Below are 19,919 nucleotides of genomic sequence, written 5' to 3'. Positions count from 1 at the left end.
GCCTGCCTCTCCTTGGACCCCGGGCTGCAGTTCCAGGTGGGGTTACTCAGAGGTGCTGTCGCTCAACCTTCCTGCACCAGTACAGAACCAGCTTCCTCCGTGCAAGAAGCTCAGCTGCCTCCCCCATCTCACTCCTTCTGTGTCTGTCCAGGCAGCCTGTCTGGCCAGGTTTCCAAGTTGCCAATTCCTTAGGAACAGCCATCCCCCAGCAGGCAGAGTGGGAGGTCAGCTCTGGACAGGGATGGTGTTTGCTCAGGGTCACACCCAGCTGGCCCATGTGCCAACACACCAGGCTCTTTGCCACAAGCCCCCTGAGGTCCCGAAACCCACGATCAGCTGTGGCTGCCTTGGCAAGAATGAGAGCTTTCGACTTGCATTCCTGGAAATTCTTTATTACCAGATTCCCTGCCTGGCTTCTGCCTCAGAGAGCTCAATTAATCGCTGCATAATGCACTCCAAACAGCGTTAGTAGGTCAGGATGTCTGCTGAGCACAAAAGCCACAGAAGGGCCATGCTGAAGGAGCAAGGAAGGCCTGCCGGAGCTTTGCCACTTTGGCAGACAGTGTCCCTCCCAGGACCAGCTCTTTGCTTTGGGCAAGGTTTAGAAGCAGAGAAATGAAGCTCTCTCTCTCCTCCCCATGGACTCTCTCAGAGTCACATCTGTTCTCCCTAAGGCTTGTGGCGTAATGATTACCAATGGGCCTGGGGGAGAGGATGGGGGTGTGAAAACTCCAGGAGAAAAGCCATTTGCACTGGAAATGTGAGACTGTGTCATCATTTCCACAGCAGCCATCATGCAGGAGGAGGCAGGAAGTCACCCAGCATATTTGCAAGAACAGAACAGCTGTTGATGCTGTAATAAGATGTGCCCCAGGCTTTCTTTGCTAAGACACCAACCAGGTCTCACTGCCCCACCACTCCCTTCTAAGCCCAAAGAAGGGAGAACAAAGCCACAGACGTCAGGGGTACTGCAGTCGCCTGTGCATGGTCAAAACACACAGAGGGCGTGCCAGCTCGGACGATGGAAGCCTGGCTGGAAATGGGCACTGACAGAGGATGTATCTCCAAATCATGAGACCAGTTGGACCTTGCACTCTGGCCCAGACCTGGTGAATAACAACTTCCATTACAGTGAAATGAAATTTTCATCTGTGCATTTTTGAAACTTGCTTTGAAAACCTCCAAGGGCCCACCAGAGGGAAAAAGGCAAGATTTATTTGGATCTTTGGATCCAAGCCACAGCCCCATGGTAAAAGCAGCCACGGAGGGAGGGAGTGGAGCTGGCAACACCCTAAAGGCACAGCTGAGGGTGTACTTAGGGCGGTGGGACCACAGCCATCCCTGGTCCATCTGTCCAGTTCTGCTGGACCAGGACAGGGAGCCTCAGGGGCCCGATCAATCCTGAAACCACTCCTGCCCTGCCAAGCAGCTGGAGAGATCCTTTAAAAAAATGCAAATCTGCTCAGATCTCTGTACTGCCTCAGGGCTTGTGGACCCTCTTAAAATAAAGCCCTAGGAGCCAATGGCCCAATGGCCCAAGCTGGAACAATCTGAGCAACCAAATAAATAAAGAAGAACTGTATTATAACCCAGGGTATAAAACAAATATCCATGAGTCCATATTGACATCAATAAATGATTGAATTAACCAATAAGTGGGGGAGAAGCAGCAAACATCCCGTACAGAAGAATTCCACATTTATTCAGATACTCCCCCCTAAAAGAGAGGGTGCAGCTCCCCAGTCCTTACGTGTGCCCATAGTGACTTCCTTCCAAAGAGGACAGTATGGAAAAGCGGAAGAAAGAGGAACCTGACGAACAATCCAGGTCAACGTGAACAGTCATAGGAAGTACCTGGACAAGATGTGATGAAAACGGCACTTGACCTCTGTGACCTTCCTCCCCAAACCCATAACTCAACTCTGATCAGGAGGAACAGCAGACAAATTCCAACAAAGGGACATTCTACACAACACCTGACCAGTCCTCCTCCGAACTGTCAAGTTCATCAAGAACAAGAAAGTTTGAGAAACTCTCACAGCCAAGAGGAGCCCAAGGAGATATAATGACTAAATACCATGTCGTATCTTGGACGGGGTCGTGGAACAGAAAAAGGACATTAGGGAAACAATAAGGAAATCTGAATAAACTAAGGACTTCAGTTAATAATAAGGTGTCAATACTGGTTCTTTAATTGTACCAAATGAACCACACTATTGTTACGGTGTTAGGGGAAAACGTATGCTTGGGTAAATGGGAACTCCATGTGCTATCGTCTCAATTTTTTGATAAATCTGAAACTATTCTTAAAAGAAATCTATAAAGTGCAAAAAATTCTACCAAGGAAAAAATATAAAGCTTCCAATCCTTAACACGAGCCACAGTGGGCCAACCCCACCGCCCCCACCCCACCGCCTGCTCTCCCCCCCTTCCCTCCTCTGCAGGCTCCAGCCGGCCTCGAGGAGACTGCCTCAGTCTTGCTCCCTTCTCTTTCCTCGGGGTTCCTGCAGATGCTGTTCCTTCCCCTGCCCGTGTGTAGTTAAGTCCACTCAGCCTTCAGCTCTCAGCTGAGAAGTCACTTCCACTGGGAAGCCCTCCCCAGCCACCCAAGCTGACAGAGGTTCCAGGTTCCTCCCACTCCCGCACTGCTCCCCTCTTCCGTCCCACTCGTGACTGCTTGCTCCAGGTCTGTGTCCTCCAGTGGCTGTAAGAGCCACGGGAGTGATGCCCGTCTATGGCACAGTGTCTGGCCCAGAAAACCCCAAGTTCATGCGGCTGAATGCTCAGATGCGTAAATGAATGCAATTCAGAAGCCACCCAAGCAGAGCTGGTCCCAGGGAGTAAACCCCAAGGGTATGGTGACCCAGAAGCACTCTGTGTGAGAGGTTTAAAGTGTGGAACCCTGGTGACCTCAGGGAAGGGGGCCCTGAGCAAATGGGTACCACTCGTCTCTGCTGGTGCCGGAGTGCACCAGGGAAGCCCTCTGACCCCTAGATGTCTGCATCAGAGAAAGGTCAAGACAGCAAGGTTTGGGTTTTGGATTTTTGTTTTTTGTTTTCTGTTTTTGTAATTTCATCAACAATCTACTCTAGCCCTTGCATAAGTTTGGTTCTTTTTCTTTCCTTTTCTTTTTTAAAAACTGAGACATAACTTATAGACAGTGAAATTCATCCTTTTTAGCTATAGAGTTCCAAGAATTTTGACACATACAGTCACGTAACCACCACAGCCATCAAGACATGGAACATTTCTATCCGCCCCCACAAAAAGATCCCCCATGGCCTTTTGTAGCCAATTCCCTGGTTTCCTTCCCTTTTTTCCAGAATATCATATAAATAGAATCACAAATCACGTAGCCTTTTGAGTCTAAACTTTTTCACTTAGCATAACGCATTTAAGATTCATTTATTTTATTGCATGAATCAATAGTTTATTCCTTTTTCTTGCTGAACAGCAGCCTATAGGATGGATACCACAAATTATTTATTCATTCACCAACTGATGGACATTTTGGGTGTTTCAATTTTGGGGTGATTATGAATAAAGCTGGTGTAAACATGCGAGTTTTCAGGTAGATACATATTTTTATGTTTCATGGACAAATACCTGAAGGTGGCTTTTCTAGATCAGAGGGTAGACATATAAGAAGCTGAAGGGCAGAATATTTAAGAAGGGTAATTTTCTTTCTTTTTTCAGCACATTTTTATGAAGCACCTATGTCCAACGTAAACCAAGGGTGTCTCCCCAAACACCTATGAATGAATGAATGCTCCTGTTCCCCAGATGCTCATGCGATCTCACCACCAGAAACAGGTCTTGCATCCATTTCCACCCTCAGCGCGAGGCCAGAAGTGGCAGTAGAAAAGGCACTGCACTGGAACCAAGAGGGGTGGGATGAAGGTTCCTGCTTTGCCACGAGGAGCTGAGGGACTGCAGATAAATTACCCCGCCCACCCTTCTGGGACTCAGGACCAACAGAGTGGCAGGCAGAGATTATGGGCAGGACAGAGTGCTGTCCTGATAAGAGGGGTTCAGGTCCAGCCCCATCCCCACCTCCTCATCACTGTGGGGCCTACAACCACATCTGCATGCGATGAGCTTCCTCTCCCCCGAATCCTTCTATTGCTTCTGGATGCAGGTTTGGCAGGTGACATCTACCCTGTGGCCACCCCTTGTCATCTCACTCTCTCTCACAGCTTAGCTTTTGGCCCCTCTGTGCCTCCCCACTAGCAGGACTCCCTGAGGCCACAGGTTTTCCCTTCTCAACACACCCAGGTGTATTTACCCCTCCGTAAGAAAAGAGTGTCCAAGAATGCGCTTTAGAGGACTTTATGGTTAAGCAGTTTATAATCAGAACCAACTGTTTGCATAGAAAGAGGAGTTCTGAAGACTTGCTGTGATGGTTAATTTTATGTGTTGACTTGGCTCAGCCATTTACTCAGATATTTGGTCAAACACCAGTGCAGATGTCACTATGAAGGTATTTTTTTAGATCAATGTAACATTTAAATCAGTAAACTGTGAGTAAAGCAGATGACCCCCCATAATGTGGGTGGGCCTCATCCAATCAGTTGATGGTCTTAAGAGAGAAAGACTGACGTCCCCCAAGGAAGAGGGAGTTCTGCCAGTAGACGGCCTTTGGACTCAAGCTACAACATAAATTCTTCCAGTTTCCTGGCCTGCTCTGCAAATTTTGAATTTGCCAGTCCCCACATCTGCATGAGCAGTTTCATAAAATAAATTTTTCTCTAAACAGGCAGACCTCAGAGGTATTACAGGTCTGGTTCCAGACCACCACAATAAAGCAAATATTACAATAAAGTGAGTCATGTGAATTTTTTGGTTTCCCAATGCATGTAAAAGTTATTTATACATTATACTATAGTCTATTAAGGGTGCATTATGTCCAAAAAAAATTTTTTTAACATACCTTAATTAAAAATACTTTATTGCTAAAAAATGCTAAGCATCATCTGAGCTTCCATAATCTTTGTGCAACAGTAACATCCAAGATCACTGATCACAAATCATAACAAATCCAATAATGAGAAAGTTTGAAATATTGTGAGAATCATCAGAATGTGACACAGAGACATGAAGTGACTAATGCTGTTGGAAAAATGGCACCAATAGACTTGCTCAGGGGGGAGGGGGTACAGCTCAGTGGTAGAGTATGTGCTTAGCATGCAAGAGGTCCTAGGTTCAATCCTCAGTACCTCCATTTAAAAAAAAAAAAATAAACTTAATTACCAATCCTCCTCTCCCCGCGAAAAAAGACTTGCTCAATGCAAGCCTTGAATTTGTAAAAAAAAAAATGTAATATCCATGAAGTGCAATAAAATGAGTTATGCCTATATACGTGTGTGTGTGTGTATATCTTATTGGTTCTGTTTCTCTGGAGAACGCTGACTAATGCACTAACACTCACACAGGGTGTCCCCACTGTTACATGGATTGCTGGCTAGCAAGGGGAAACTTCAGGTCAACTACAGCCCAAATCATCATCCACGGCATCACAGGTCCAAACTGTCAGTGCCTTCTGGGCGCCATTCTAAATGCATTTCCCCTGAGGCCCACGGGGCAGAGACTACCAGGCCCCACCTCTCCAGGGGCAGTGGCTGTGGAGGAAGAGCTTTGTACTGTACCTGCTCACATCCTTGGCCAGACCTTGGCAGGAGGGAGTGGAAGCTTCTACTCCATCACCAGCTGGGGCGGAAGGCCAAGATGCATGTTCCGAGGCCGGGGGAGTGAGATCCACATGGCCAGCAGCTGAAGACGTGCTGGGGACACAAAGGGAGAATTATTCCCAGTGGAACTGGCTGGTTAATGGGACATTCATCAGCCCCCTCGCCCCTCCCAACACACACACACACACACACACACACACACACACACAGAGTGGGGTATTTAAAGACCCAGCTCACTCCTGCCTGGGGCTCCCCTCTGGGTTGCCCAGGCGTCTGCTTAGACACAGAGGGGGTGCCCCTCCCACCCAGCAGCCCCCAGGCCAGGCCGTGAATTCCTCGCTCCTCTGGCTGAAGTGGGACCTGGGCTTTGACCGCGGCGGTTTGGGTGCTCAGAATATTCTGACTTGTTTTGTTTGAGTTTTGTTGGGGGAAGGGACTTTAATCATTTTTTTAATAGGCAGTGAAACTCTGTGAGCTAAAAAGTAAAATACAACTTTGCAAACTCCCTAGGATTTGTTCCCCCAAATCTAAGGCTGAGAAAAGTCAAGGTGAAGAGGCTGATGGGTAATCAAGGAACCTGCACCAGGCACCTACTGGGATCCCTCTTCCCCGCGAAGGATTTCTATGGCAGGCCATATCCCCGGTTCAGTGGGTGAGTGCCCCCTGCTGGACAGCCAGGGAAACGCTGGGAGTGCAGAGAGGAAGGGAGGCCCCTGGGGGAGGGACAGAAGGAAGGACAGCCACCTGCAAAAAAGTCAAAAGGCAAAATGCCTGGCGCTCAAAAGGGGTTTTAATTTTCCACTTTGGCAAAAGCAAAACTAGCATAGCCGTCCACAGACTTTCGGAGTGGGTTAGCTCTCCCAGTCCCTCCAGCTGTCCACACTGCCGTCCAGGGGGAGTAGGCAGGGCTGAGGGCGGCAGGGCCGGAATTATGTGACTCAGCACTGGGAGCCGGAAACCTGGCCGGAGGTCGAAGCCGGGTTTAGGAGTTTCACAGCTCAGTGGGGGGGCTTATTTCTTCCGTCTGGGAGTGAGCACCTGCAGGGAGCGCCCACACGGCAGGACTGCTGGACGCTTGGGTTTCCGTGTCAAGGGTGTTCAGCTAATCTCCGTCTCCTCCAATTGCACCTACAAGTTTGGCTTTCTGACCTGGAGGACAGCTCCCAAGGGCACCCCACACCCAACACAGTGAAAGAATTCTCAGTCTGGCCCCAAATCCCTGTCACAGAGCTTAGCAGGGCTTCCAGGGCAGGCTTCCGCCTCGCCCCGCACTCCCACCGCCCTCACCCTCACCTGCTCTGCTCTGACCAGCCGGCCTCCCTTGGCTCCCCCAGCACTGGCAGCCCATGCTGCCTCCAGGGCTGGCAGCCCCTCCCCTCACCAGGCCAGCCGCCCTCAGCCTCCAAGTCTTCCTTTGGTCTTCACTAATCGACAGCTACAAAAACAGCAGTAGCTCACCTCTGCCAGTGCCCAATCCTGGGTCGGTCTGTCCTAGGTGCCTGGTCCTGCCTGCCTGGCTCTGTGTTAAGTGTTCTACAAACGTGATCTCAGGTAACCATCATCACAACCCTTGAGTCAGATGTCATCATCTTCACTTTACAGAGATTAAAACTAAGGCTCAGAGTGGTGAGGTCACTTGCCCTGGGTACGGCAGTGAGTAGGTGGTGGAGCCAGAATGTGTACCAAGGCTCTGAATCCTTAACCACTTCTACGTCCACTTTCTGGTGGACTCCCTAGTACGCACCCGGAAGCCCCTCCACCCCTTCACGGTGACAGACATCACCAGGGACTTGAAGACCACTAGGCAGACCGAACTGTGGGCTCTGTGAGGACAGAGGCCGCATCTGTCAGATTCACCCCCGCATCCCAACATCTGGCCAGGCCACCCACGTGGGCACTCAAACAGGCAGAGGGAGAGCCGGGGTGCCCCGACTGGCTATGACCAAGATGGGCGTCCAGAGCAGAGGCAGAGCTGGAACCCACATGACCTTCTTTCCTGGGCCCCGCGGAAACAAGGAGCAAAACAGACCTGAGAGTAATGACCCGGGGTAAGCTCCGAGCAAGGCCAACCCACGCGTGAACAAAACTTCCGCTGAGTGCATGGACAGAGCCCACAAAGGTGCAAAGTGTGTTGCAAACGTCCCAACACCACAGTTGTTCAAACTGTTGTTTGTAACAACTTGGACAGTGGCTGAAATAATTTATTTTGTAAAGGGATGAGTCAAGTGAGTAATGCAAATGATTGGGGGCTTTTACGCTCCTTGAGGAAGCCATTTTCACACTCCAGAAACCTACATTTATTCACATTCATCAGCAGCGAACAGGCCACTTACAAACTCAAACTACTATGTAAAATTTACTTACTAAAGAAATTACCCTGGCCGCGCCCCTTCCTCTGCACACCCCCTAAAGATTTTATTTAATTTAATGCAGAGGAAAGGTGATACCGTTTGTGGTTCTGCTACTTTAAGGGTCCTCTATCAAAGTGCAAGGAAAGACTTCTGTCTTGAAAACCCTGGCAGAGGGGAGGGGAGGCGTGGCCTCGGATCTGTGGCCTCAGAACAAGCCCACCTCAGTGACAATCACACGGCACTGATGAGGATGCCCGAGGGTGCCCGCATCCCCCAGCCCCGGGAACACCCTGAGGTCCCTCAGCTCAACAGGCCCTTCAGCCTAGAGGCCCCGTGCCTGCTCCCTCATCCTCCATTCCGCTGGCGCCCAGAACCCCAGGGCCACACCCTTCCTGCACTGGCTGGCTCCCATCAGCCAAAGGCACCAAACAAATGACTCAACAGCTCTCTTAAGAATGGCGCTGCCCCTCCCTCCTGGCCTCCAGCCTGCCGTTGGCCCCACCCCAGTGGCCAGGAGGTCAGGCCCCAACAGGGAAAGGCTTGGTGACTCATAACCGAAGCTCTAACACACAGCCACCTACAGACATCTCCTGGCCCCAACAGAACTCCTCCTCCTCCCTCCTAACCCTCCTCCCCGCCCCGTTTCTCCCCAGCTTGTTTAGTGCCCACTCTCCAGGCGGCCAGGCCTGGACCAGAAGCTGAGAGTGTCCTGGACCCTCCTGGTTCTCTCACCCCATACCCCATCATCGCCCCTTCATGCTGAGTCACCTCCCTTCTCCTAGAATCTGTCCTCTCTGTCCTGCTGGTCCAGGCCTGCGGCCATTCTGAGCAGGGTTCCTGCACATCCTGTTTTTTGTATCGTCCCATTTGTCTCCACACATCCATCCCCTACAGATACCAGAAAGCCCCAACTCGAGTTCTGATCACATCCTTTCCTTGTCTAAAACCCTGCCCGACTTCCCCCATCTCATGCCTTCCAGAATGCAGGTGAAACTTGGCCTTGCAAGCCGAGGCTCCTACAGCCCATGTCTGCCGCCTCCTGGGTTTGTCCCCCCGCTGCCCTGACCCCACAAAGCCAGTCTCCAGATGCTCCTGGAGTTTCTTGCCTCAACCAGATCGTGCCTCTGAATCCCCTACTTCTCTCAGACCCCCTCATAGCCTGCCCCAGAACCATCATGCGGTGTCACCCAAACAAGGAAGCCCCCCTGGCACGGGTAACGATGCCCACCCTGCACTGCCTGGCTGGGCTGGGCCTGACTTCTGTGTGTTCCGCAGTTTTCTGCTAATGCATCCTTTTCTCCTCCTGGAATCTCAGCCACTGTGGTCTCTCCAGCCTCCAGCACAGAGCCTGGTGCATAACAAGTGCTCGACACGTGGCAGCTCCTTCCCTCCTGCCCCTGGAAGCACCCCCTGCCACCCAGGCAGGCCTCCGACAGCAGGACAACTGTCCTATCTGCTTGGAACCCCAGAATCCAACCACCTGAGGTGGGACCAGCCACACAAGCAGCAGGCAGGATCGAGTGCAGACAAAAGCAAAGTGAAAATGCAGATTCCGAGTTCCAAAAGGGTGAGAATTTCAAGCTGGCGACAGCAGAGTGCTGAAATGCAGAGAGCCCTTCTGAGCACGGGGCCCCGGGCAAACTGCCCAGGTGACGCCACGAAGCCAGCCTTGAGATAGACTCCGCGGGGAGGGTCACCTAGGGTCCCTCTAAGACCCCCGGGGCTGTCAGAGGGCCACAGTGCTGGAGCCGAGACGACAAGCAGGGAACCGGGTCAGCTTCCCCTTCGCCAGCTCCTGTCCACGCAGGTCTCCCGTGAGCAGCAGTGACTCGCCTTAAAGATATTCTTCTCAGGGAGTCGGGCCCTTTCCAACAACGGCCAGTTACCACTCCCAGCCCTCAGCGGGAACTCCCGGGCAGCTGCCGAACCCAGCACAGAGGAGGGCAGAGCCCTAAGGTGGGGTCCACACCTGCGTTCTCGGCTGGCTTCTGCAGGTCACTTGCATTCTCTTGTCTCTGATCTCCTCCCCCGTAAAACGGGCCAGGAGTGGCTGTGAAGCCTTCCTAGTAAAAGGCCACCGTCCCTTTTCCCATTTAAGGAGTTAATCAATGTTTCACAAGCCTTACTGGAATAACAAAGACACTGAATTCAAATTCATGTAAAGTTTATATTTTTGGAAGATGAAGGAAATGTTGATTTAATTTACGCCTGTTATTGACAAAACGAGGGCACATAAACTTGCCATACTTCAAGCAGACAGAAACGGCACACTGATCCACGCATTCTTTCCTGCGAGGCCCAGCGGGACAAGACCTCTGAATCCTTCTCAGCACAGATCCCTAGGGAATCACTCATGGGTCAGAGTTTGCCATCCCTGATTCAGCACCTCACCAAGGTCCTCACTGACAACTGGTCCCGCTGACCATTTGGATGCGGTCTCCACCCACACAGAACCCGAGAGGCAGAGAATGTTGCTTCAGGGTTTGCTTTCAGCCCGACAGCCCTCCAAGCCCAGCTGTAGTGAGACGCCGTCACCAACTGTTGTCTTTTGATTCCCCGTTCAGGGCTTTTGAGTCCTTCTTGGCAGATCCCCAACTGAACTGATAGCAGGTTTCATTTCAGAGATCGGCTGGAGTTGCCAAATTAAGCCCCTGTCCACGGACAAACACCAGAGTGACCCGGGCTGTCCTGAGAGGGTGATAACAGCTCTCAAGATACGAGGTGAACCTATCACGTACTGTCGGGCCAGATGGGCGACAGCATCTTATCTCCCGTTCCATATCACCATCTGGAAGGTATCATCAGCACAATAGCCTTTCCTTACCGGCCCCTTGATTATTTCTTCTTGAATCCCCAAGTGCACACAATCACGTAATAGGGCAAGAGCTAAGGCCAAAGATTCAGCTCAGATTGAAAGTGAGATGCAAGCTAGAGAAAAAAAAGCACTTTAAAGTTGTTGGTCTGGAGAGCTACCCTCGGTCGATAGGAGCACCAGACAATCAGTTCAACAGAGGCCTGGGGTTTGATAAGACAAGTCTTCAAGACAGGAGATCCCAGACGCAGCCACAGTGAGCAAAGCCACAAGGTCAAAATCAGAGGGTGCCCAGAGAGGCTTGCAAATGGGCTGGAAACTCTAAGGCAGGCACTTGGAGTTATTTTTAGTCGCCAGCGAGACACACCAGCCTGTGAACAGCAGCCCACGTGAGAGTGTGAACAGCCCCTAACCGCCGCTGACCTTCCGATGTCCGGCCAGTGGCTCCACACGATGAACCCTGAACGGGCTTGTCAGCTCCTTTCCAGCACATTCACGCCCTTTTCACAGAGCAAGTCTGTGCTCAGACAAGAGAAATTACTTTTAAGCCTCGACAAAGCGATGAAGGAAAATATTAATATTCATGCATGGAAGAGTCGTAAATGCCACCCCAAAACTCTGCAAGAAGCTTTGGTCTGGGGTGGCTCATCCAGGACACTAACTCCCCCCACCATCGCCTCCAGCTCCTCGCATCCCTTCCTCAGGTACGAGATCCCTCACATACCCTGATGGGCCCTGGAAACAGAAAACGCAAGGGTGGGGATACAGAGAACAAAAGGAAACTCATCTCAGATATTCAAGATTTAACTATTTATTCAGAAAGTCAGAATCTATCTACCCACATTGAGCAGCCCCAGAACCATGAAAACCCAAAACAAGAACAAAATCCTGTGCTCGTTTGAACCGTCTGAAATTGTCCATATTTTGACAATTGCCAATGTGGTGGCTCACACACTTCAACCTAATAGTAGCCAGCTGGACACTGGAAACCCAGACATTCTGAGTAAATACACAGGTGCACCCCAGCTGACTCAGCCTGCTAGGTACTGGTGACATAACTTTGTTTCACGAGTATGCACTTTTAACATGCACCTTTCCAACGGTACAAAAGAGTTCTGTTATTCAGAGAAGACTTTTGGGTGATCTGTTTTCTAAATTAAAAAAATAACCCCTCCACTTTATCATTCAGTGTTTAACAAGGTCCATGCTTCAATAAAGGTTCAGTTCACCTTTGTGGAGCAGTGGAACTCACTCCTGCATACCCGTAACTGAAAGATTAAGAAGTCTTATTGTGCAAACAGATGAAACCAAAATAAACCGCATGATTTGGAGCAAGAGGTAAAACAGAAGCTATAAGTCAGTATGAATTCCCTGTGCTTTCAACTTCGGAAAATTCTGAAACTCCGTTTCTGAATTTAGAAACTCTCTAGTGAGGCAATCCTGCCTAGCAGGAGCTCTCCCTACTCCTGGCTCTTTTGTCCAAAGGCAGAGATTAGATACTTCAGCCACCAGCTGCTGGATCAGGTGTTTCCTACCGTAAGGAGTTGTTAAGAGCCAGACAGGTGAGGGGAAGAGCATCTGGACACGACTGCCTTACCCAGTGGCTCTCCGAGCGTGGACCCCAGGCCAGCAGTAGCAGCATCACCTGGGAACTTGTTAAAAATGCAAAGTCTTGGGCCGCTCCCCAGGACCCCTGAACCACACACTCAGGGCGGTGGGGTCGGGGCAGCAGCCTGCGCGGTGCCTGGGTTATGCTGAGGCATGCTAACGTTGGGACCCCACGGACACGAGTCGGGTGAGAAGTTTTCCAGCTGTGTCCACAGGAGTCCTCAGTGTCTAATGAGATCCGTCTGCTTGGATTCCTGACCACAGGATGTAACCAGGGTGCCCCGTTTTACTCCAGTTAACAAATGGTTGTATAGCTAGGTTTCCACTGAAAAACAATTCTGCTGATTTACTTTAAAAAAAAAACAAAACTAAAACTATTGAACAGACAGAAGTGCAGGTGGCCATGGGCAATCTAGCCTCATTATAGAGGGTCTGGGCTCAGTGTTCCCTGCCGTCCAGGGATGCTGAAAACCAAAGAGAAGTTCAACAATATTTACAGCAGGTTCTGGGGCAGCTTCCCAGGAGAGGCTAAGTTTGATGTCCTCCAGTGGCTTTAACTGGAGAGAAGGGGCGTGCTGAAATCCCTTTCATTTTATTTGAGAACTGCTGCAGGGACGGGGGTGCCTTCTCTCTTTGTTCCTGTTCAGAAAGAAGAGCTCTTGCAAGGGAAGGATTAGCGCAAAGGATCTTGCAAAGAACTAGTGGCGACAGAAATGAGGGAGAGAGTCCTGCTCTGTTTTCTCCAGAAAACGCTCCAGCCCCACTTTTCTCTTTTTAATAATTTTCAGGATGTGTTTATTTTAATTTAAACTGATTTTTAAATTTAAGGTCCCAAGCCTGCTTCTGCGGGGAGGCAAACCGCTAGGGAGGATGCTGCAGCCTCCCGTCTGCCCAGTTCTCTTCCCTCCGCACCTCTCCTCACCTCTCCCTCTGCCTCCCCTGTCCCTGTTCTGAATAGGAAGGGGAGGGGGGACCCTTGGGACACTATGTTTGTGACCACCCCCCAAATTCCTACGTGGAAATCCCAATGCCCAAATGATGGTATTAGGACGTGGGTGTTTGGCAGGTGATTAGGTCATGAGAGTGGAGCCCTCCTGAATGGGATTAGTGCCCTCATAAAAAAAAAGACCCCGCAGAGCTCCCCAGGCCCCTCCACCACGTGAAGGCACAATGAGAAGTCCACAGCCAGGAAGAGGGCCCTCACTCGACCACGCTGGCACCCTGATTGTGGACTTCCAGCCTCCAGAGCTGTGAGCATAATTTCTGCGGCTTATACGCTGCTCGGTCTGTGGTTTTTGTTATAGCAGCAGGAACAGACTAAGCACAGGGGTGGGAAGGCAGGGCCATTCCTGAGGTTTAAAAAGCCACCACTACTCACTCAGAACACCCTATTTAGTTCCTCTCACAGAGCAGCAAGGTGAAGTACCATTGATTCTCCTTATTGGCAGTAATAACGCTCTATAAAGTCACCACAGACCCTGAATGAGCGAGCACTGAACCACTGCTCCTAAGGGAAGTACAGGGTTAGGTTCCTAGGGGCTACTGGTCACAATATTTTTGTCAACGGATAAACATGTAACCTTGTTTTATGTGTGTTTCTGTTAAAAACACCTTATTTAATATACATTTGATTCCCTAACACTGAATTCAGAGCCACCACCACTACAGCTCACACCAAAAGAAGCTTGTCTAACAAGGATTTTCTACAACAGGCAGCTCATAGCCTTCAGGCACTTTGAAACACTAGACAGCACTATGCTTGGGGCCATTTTAAACAGCAAAACCATCAACAAAATGCACAAAAATCACAAAAAATATGGCACTGAATACATCGTGAAAGGACACTGGTATACGTACAAGATCTTCATCGAGAAGCCGGGGGTCACCTTGCTCCCCCTCAGCTGGGAGCACCCTCATCTGGTGACTCCAATCTTTTGCTTCTCTGCACGTGTTCACCAGTGACCATGAAGGAGCCATGACTATTGACCTTACAAATAAATCTCAGTGAGCAGGCAAATTCACAAACACGGAATCTGCAAATAACGCAGATGGACTGTATTCTGTAGAGACAGTTGGTGAACAAAGCCAGACCAACCCCTGCTCCCATCAGAACTACCTCTTTTCCACCAATTTCCAATAAAAACAGGACAAGACAACCCTGGACAGATGTTCAGTCACACTGGCAAGGCACCAAAGTCAGCACAGAGATCTATCCGAGTCTCTCCACTGAGAAATAAAGCCAGAGAGCTGGTCACACTCTCAGCCCTGGTAAAATCAGTCCGGAGCCGCCAGCTCCTTCCTGCATCCTGTGATCACTGTTGGTCGTGGTCAGAGGTGACACAACCTCTTTACTCATATCTTTCTTGGACTTGAGAGAGGCCAGTGATGTAGGCAGGACCCCGCGGCGTGGTGGAAGGAGGGAACTGGGCTCCTAGCAGCCAGTGGAGAGGTTCAAAACCAGGCTCGGTAGCCAAGGTGGACCTGCTTCAAACCCTGGCTCTGCCACTTTCTATCTCTGCATCCTTGAACCCGTTAGCATCTCTGAGCCTAGAGGAGTCATAGCAGAAGACTCTCCCTCCTAGCCCCAACCTCCTAGGGGAGTGGTGAGGATTTACAGTCCTATACTCCACACAGTGCCTGGAGTGAGGCAGGGCCTTCAAGGGAGCTTAAAGAGCAGACATTACAGTGGGGCTGGGACAAGTCATTTAAAATACACTCTCAGGCCTGGGAGGGGACTTTAGAAGCACCAATAACACCTCCAAGTGGACTTCAGTTCTCCTGAGAGCCACCCAGCCAATTCCTCCTGTATCCTCTGCTCCCACTGCCCCTCTGTGTCCCCTGAACACGGATGAGGATGGTCTCAGCCCCTTTCCAGGCTTCACGGAGGGAGGCTGCACCCCACCAGCTGCAACTGGAGGTCCCTCGGCCTTGCTAAAATGTTGGGGCAGAGAGGCCAAGGATGAGGACAGAGAGGAATGCCAACATCACCCAGGAAGCTCCTGCACACTCCTTGGGCGCTCAGGGCCTTGTTCCCCAGCCAGGGTTCCTCTTTTAAGAAGTTAAACGCCTACATAACTAGGCTCTATGGTTGACCCCCACCAGTAACAGAAACATTCCGAATTCTCTGTCACGGGTCAGCCGCCAGAGAGTATCTGTGTCTGGCCTGGAGCTTCGTGCTGTGTCATTCATTCCGACCCTCATATTTCTCCTCCACCAGGCAAATCTCCTCCCAGTTAATGAAGAGGCCCCTCGATGCTGTCCCAGCAGGACAGCAGGAACCAGGCAGGAAGCGCCCACCTGCCGCCCACCCCCACCCCCAAGAGTCGGCCGGGGGGTAGTCAGCACACGCTGGCCCCCAGGCAGGTTGAGAAGGAGGCCCCTCAACGTCTCCCCTCTAACCCAGTTCAAGTCCACCAAGGGCCAGTGCGGGACAGGCTGGGTGCTGTGGTTCCAGAGGTTGCAACTGATCAACTCTCCACTCAAAGAGATGACATTAGAGCCGGATTATGTATAGGTATTCATGAAGGGCAGTGACACAGGAGGGGCAGACGGAAGCCCCCGTCTCAGCCTGGGGAGAAGGGACCCTGTGTCGGTCCTACTCACCAGGGTTCTCCAGTGCCGAGTACTACCTGGCTCAAAGCACCTGTTTTACCGATACAAATATAATTAAAATTTGTCTGTATAGATATATGTCATATATGTCTATAGAGAGAGACATATAAACGTGTGTGTCGAGAGAGAGAGAGATGCACTGTGAGTGTGTGTGTGTGTGTTTAGAGAGAGAGGCCTCTGAGGCCGACTGTGAGCAAGCCTGGTTTAAACAGACTAGGTGTCAAATCTGCGGGCAGAGGGCGAGGTCAAGGCTGAGTCCGGGGCCGGTGTACCTGGAGGGCAGTGATGGGTGTGGGGGGCTGGGGGGCCGGGGCACGCAGAGAAGGCGAGGCAGGACAAGCCCGCCCCAGGCCCGTCTGCCCATCTGCTGGGCAAAAGTGCAGTGTCTGGTCCCTCTCCCCGCTGTGCCACTGGCCCCCCTCTTCTCTGCCCACCCCCAAAAGACAGCAAAAACAAGCAGCTAACCCAGCTGGTGTCCTGGGAGGCCAGAGGCAGCTAAGCCATTCCTTGGGAAAGTATAAATAGCACGATGTGGCTCCTGGAGGACTTCTATTTTAAATAAGAGCGCAAAGGAACAAACCTCTGAAATGGCCTTTGTTGGAGGGGTCTTTCTGGTGTCCCCTCAGGTCATTCCTAAGGCCCTAAGAAGAGGCCCCAGCCCCGTGCAGAGTGCGTGCACACCTGTGTGGGGGTGCATCTGTGGGACAGAAGAGGGGAGGGGTGGGGAGAGGAGGGGAAGGAAGAGAGGGGAGGAGAGAGAGGCAGCCTCAGGGAGAAGGCCCTGGGGTCCCGCCATCAGCCGCAGGCCCAGGCCCAGGCCCACCGTACCTCTGGGCAGTCAGATTCCAGGAGACCTGGCCACTGACATCACCATGCTGGGAGGAGGCAGCTAAGAGTGGGTTTTCCAGTCCTTCTAGGGCAGCTGGCTGGATGATGTCATCGGCTTCAGGTGAACTGGGGAGAGGAGAGCAAAAAACCAAGGCTCAGAAATGTTCCTGAATGTCTTTGGGTAGGGGGCAGTTAGGTTCATTAATTTTTTTTATTATTATCATTATTTTTAATGGAGGTACTGGAAATTGAACCCAGGACCTTGCGCATGCGAAGTACCCACTCTGCCACTGAGCTATACCCTCCCTGAGCCCAGAATGTCTTACATGTGTTTTAACAGCACATTTTTTGTCTGGGCCCTGGGCAGGGCCTCAGTTTCCCTTTCTGCAAAGGAAGGGCTGACTCTGCTCCAAGTGTGGCCCACAGATGGCGCTGGTCCAAGGGCAGCTGGTTACCACATCCTGATGAGGCCCCAAAGAAACCTGCAGTAAGCCACCTGATCAGAGTCCTTTCGTATTTTGAATCTAATAATAAATTGTCAGGGCTTGTGTTTTGGAGGTCTTGATCAGTGGTTCTCAGCCAGGGGTGATTTTTGCTCCCAGGAGACATTTGGCAACATCGGGAGACACTTCTGGTCATCACCACCCGAGGGGGCAGGTGCAGCTGGGATCCGGTGATGGCACTAAACATCCCACAGTGCATGGGACAGCCACACAGAAAAGAATTATCTGGCCCAAAATGTCAGTCGTGCCAAGGTCAAGAAACCTCGGCCTTGAGTTTAATTTCATTTCCCAGTAATTCATTTAATTATATTTTCCAAAGTTCTTATCTACCGTGAGTTAGAAATTAAAAACAACACCGGTCCTTCATCCACTGAGGTCAGCACGAGACAACCCCCAAGAGCAAACTGGCTTTGAAAGTTCGAAGGGACACAGATCACTGGACACTGTCACCAGTCACACTTCATCAGCTCACTCTGCTGAGAGACCGCTTTCATAGCCAGTTACGTCTTATCACTTTATTGGGGATGAACTCGGCTTTCTGATGAACTCGGCTCTGTAGCAGTAAGGAGCGGAACAGTTATCTTCATTCCTTGAGCAGATACTGATTGAATAACAGCCCTATGTTGTGACCAAGAAAGAGGTGGTCCCAGCCCTCGTGGAGCTTAGTCTTAGGCAACAGTCAAACACTTAGAAAAATGCTTATTTATCTAGGAACAACTGTTATAACCACTGAGAAGGAAAGGTACAAATGGCTATGACAGCATAAACTAGGAGGTCCCAGCCTGGAGTCGGGGAGGGGGGAAATTTCTTTGTAAAGTGGTGAGCGGAGGCCAGCCGGCCAGCGCAGTGATAGTGAATGTTTACTGACACTTGCTGTGTGCCAGGAACTGTTATTAAGTGCTCACCCATATCATCATGTTTGATCTTCACAATAATTCTGTGAAGTGGGTACTATCATTATGCCCATTTTCCAAAGGAGGAAACTAAGGCACAGAGAGGCTGAGCAACTCAGCCAATGTTGCACAGCCAGTAAAGTGGCAGAAACAGGATACAGACCTAAGCCAGACCCCAGGAGTTATGTCCTTAAGCACCCTCCTGGGCTATGTCCCAAAGGCTGAAGAGTAAGGGAAAGAAGACTGCCCTCAGCACAGGGAGCCACATATCTGAACAACCCAGATCAGGAAGGAGCCGGCATTCAGGAGGAGTGCAGAAAGGTCATGCAGCTAGAGCGTAGATAAGGACAGCCAGGAAGGGGAGAGGTGAGCAGGAGTCAGGTCACAAGGCCAGGATGAGGGACTGGGACTTGATCCTAAGCTGAAGACTCAACCCAACGCTTCTATCATATGCTCAGCCACCAAATGCGGCCCTTGGCACTGAATGAGAGGCAGGGTGGCCCAGGGTGAATTTCCCAAAACTACATTCTAAATATGATTGGACTAGCACACGCTTGTGCCCACACCTTTCTACTTATTCCCATGGATCTTGGGATGCTCTTCTTCCTCCACGGTTCCCAAGTCCCGCAGAACGTGACCACAACCAAGGAGTGAGAGCCGAATGGGCCCAGGGTGAAGTGAAGGGAGGAGGGAGCCTGGGGGAGGGAGGCCAGCAGGGACTCTGGAAGTCTTTGTTGGATCTCGATTCATCCTAAAACGACGGGCAATACCGACTTTCCAAAGTCATAAAACCTGAGCGGAAAAACATGGCCCCAGAGTTTTGGCAACACACATCGAAAACCGTAAAAGACTTTGTTCCCTTTGACACAGCCATTCTACTTCCAAGAATTTATCCTGAGGAGACGATTAAGGGTGTGAGCAAAGATGCTGAACACAGCTGTGGCCACAACAGCACACACACACATAAAAAAAGGCAAAAAGGAAACAACCAAAACGTCCAACAGTAGGGGACAATCAATCAAGTGAAAGCACCCACAGAATGCACTCAATTGCAGACACTTAAAAAAATAAGGTAGATAGATCTCCACGCATCCAGAGGTAAATATGTCCGTTATTAACTGGAAATAGGTTAAAAAAAATTGACAGCATGATCCAGATTTTATGTGCATGTGTGTATATGTGTCTCTGTACATACATATATAAACACACACACAGAGCGAGCAGCAGAGTGAATGAACACCAAGCAATGTGGGAGGGTGTACCCTAAGGTGTTAGCGGTCATTCTCTTTCAGCAATGAAGTCACGAGTGTTTCATCTCTTCATTGAATTTACCTCTATTTTCTTTTTTTTAATTTTGCTTTTTATGGGGAGGTAATCACGTTTATTATTAATTATTATTATTTATTGTTAGTATTTTTTAATTTAATGGAGGTACTGGGGGTTGAACCCATGACCTCTTGCATGCTAAGCATGCACTCTACCACTGAGCTATACCCGCTCCCCTTACCTCTGTTTTCTAGTTCTATGCTGAACACATACTGCTTTTACAAGCAAAATAAATAAGGAAGCGTATTTAAGGAATATTTTAAGTGCCTGGGAACAACTTCAATTCATAACTCAGTGAA

General features: G+C 50.3%; 1 protein-coding gene across 14 annotated transcripts in view; it reads right to left on the bottom strand.

Moving 5' to 3' along the window:
• The window catches only part of TACC2 (transforming acidic coiled-coil containing protein 2), a 196,058-nt gene that overhangs the window by 81,114 nt on the left and 95,025 nt on the right, over positions 1–19,919 (bottom strand). For 13 of the 14 annotated variants that reach the window (XM_072972028.1, XM_072972029.1, XM_072972039.1 and 10 more), the window contains 2 exons: positions 16,899–17,024; positions 5,646–5,780 (listed from right to left, as the gene is read on the bottom strand). In XM_072972028.1, coding sequence (XP_072828129.1) covers positions 5,646–5,780; positions 16,899–17,024 — 261 coding nt within the window. The remainder of the gene's footprint in view (positions 1–5,645; positions 5,781–16,898; positions 17,025–19,919) is intronic. The other variant, XM_072972036.1, reaches the window with a different exon arrangement.

This window comes from Vicugna pacos, chromosome 11 (assembly GCF_048564905.1).
Source record: "Vicugna pacos chromosome 11, VicPac4, whole genome shotgun sequence".
Lineage (NCBI taxonomy): Eukaryota > Metazoa > Chordata > Mammalia > Artiodactyla > Camelidae > Vicugna > Vicugna pacos.
This window is presented reverse-complemented; position numbering and strand designations above follow the sequence as displayed.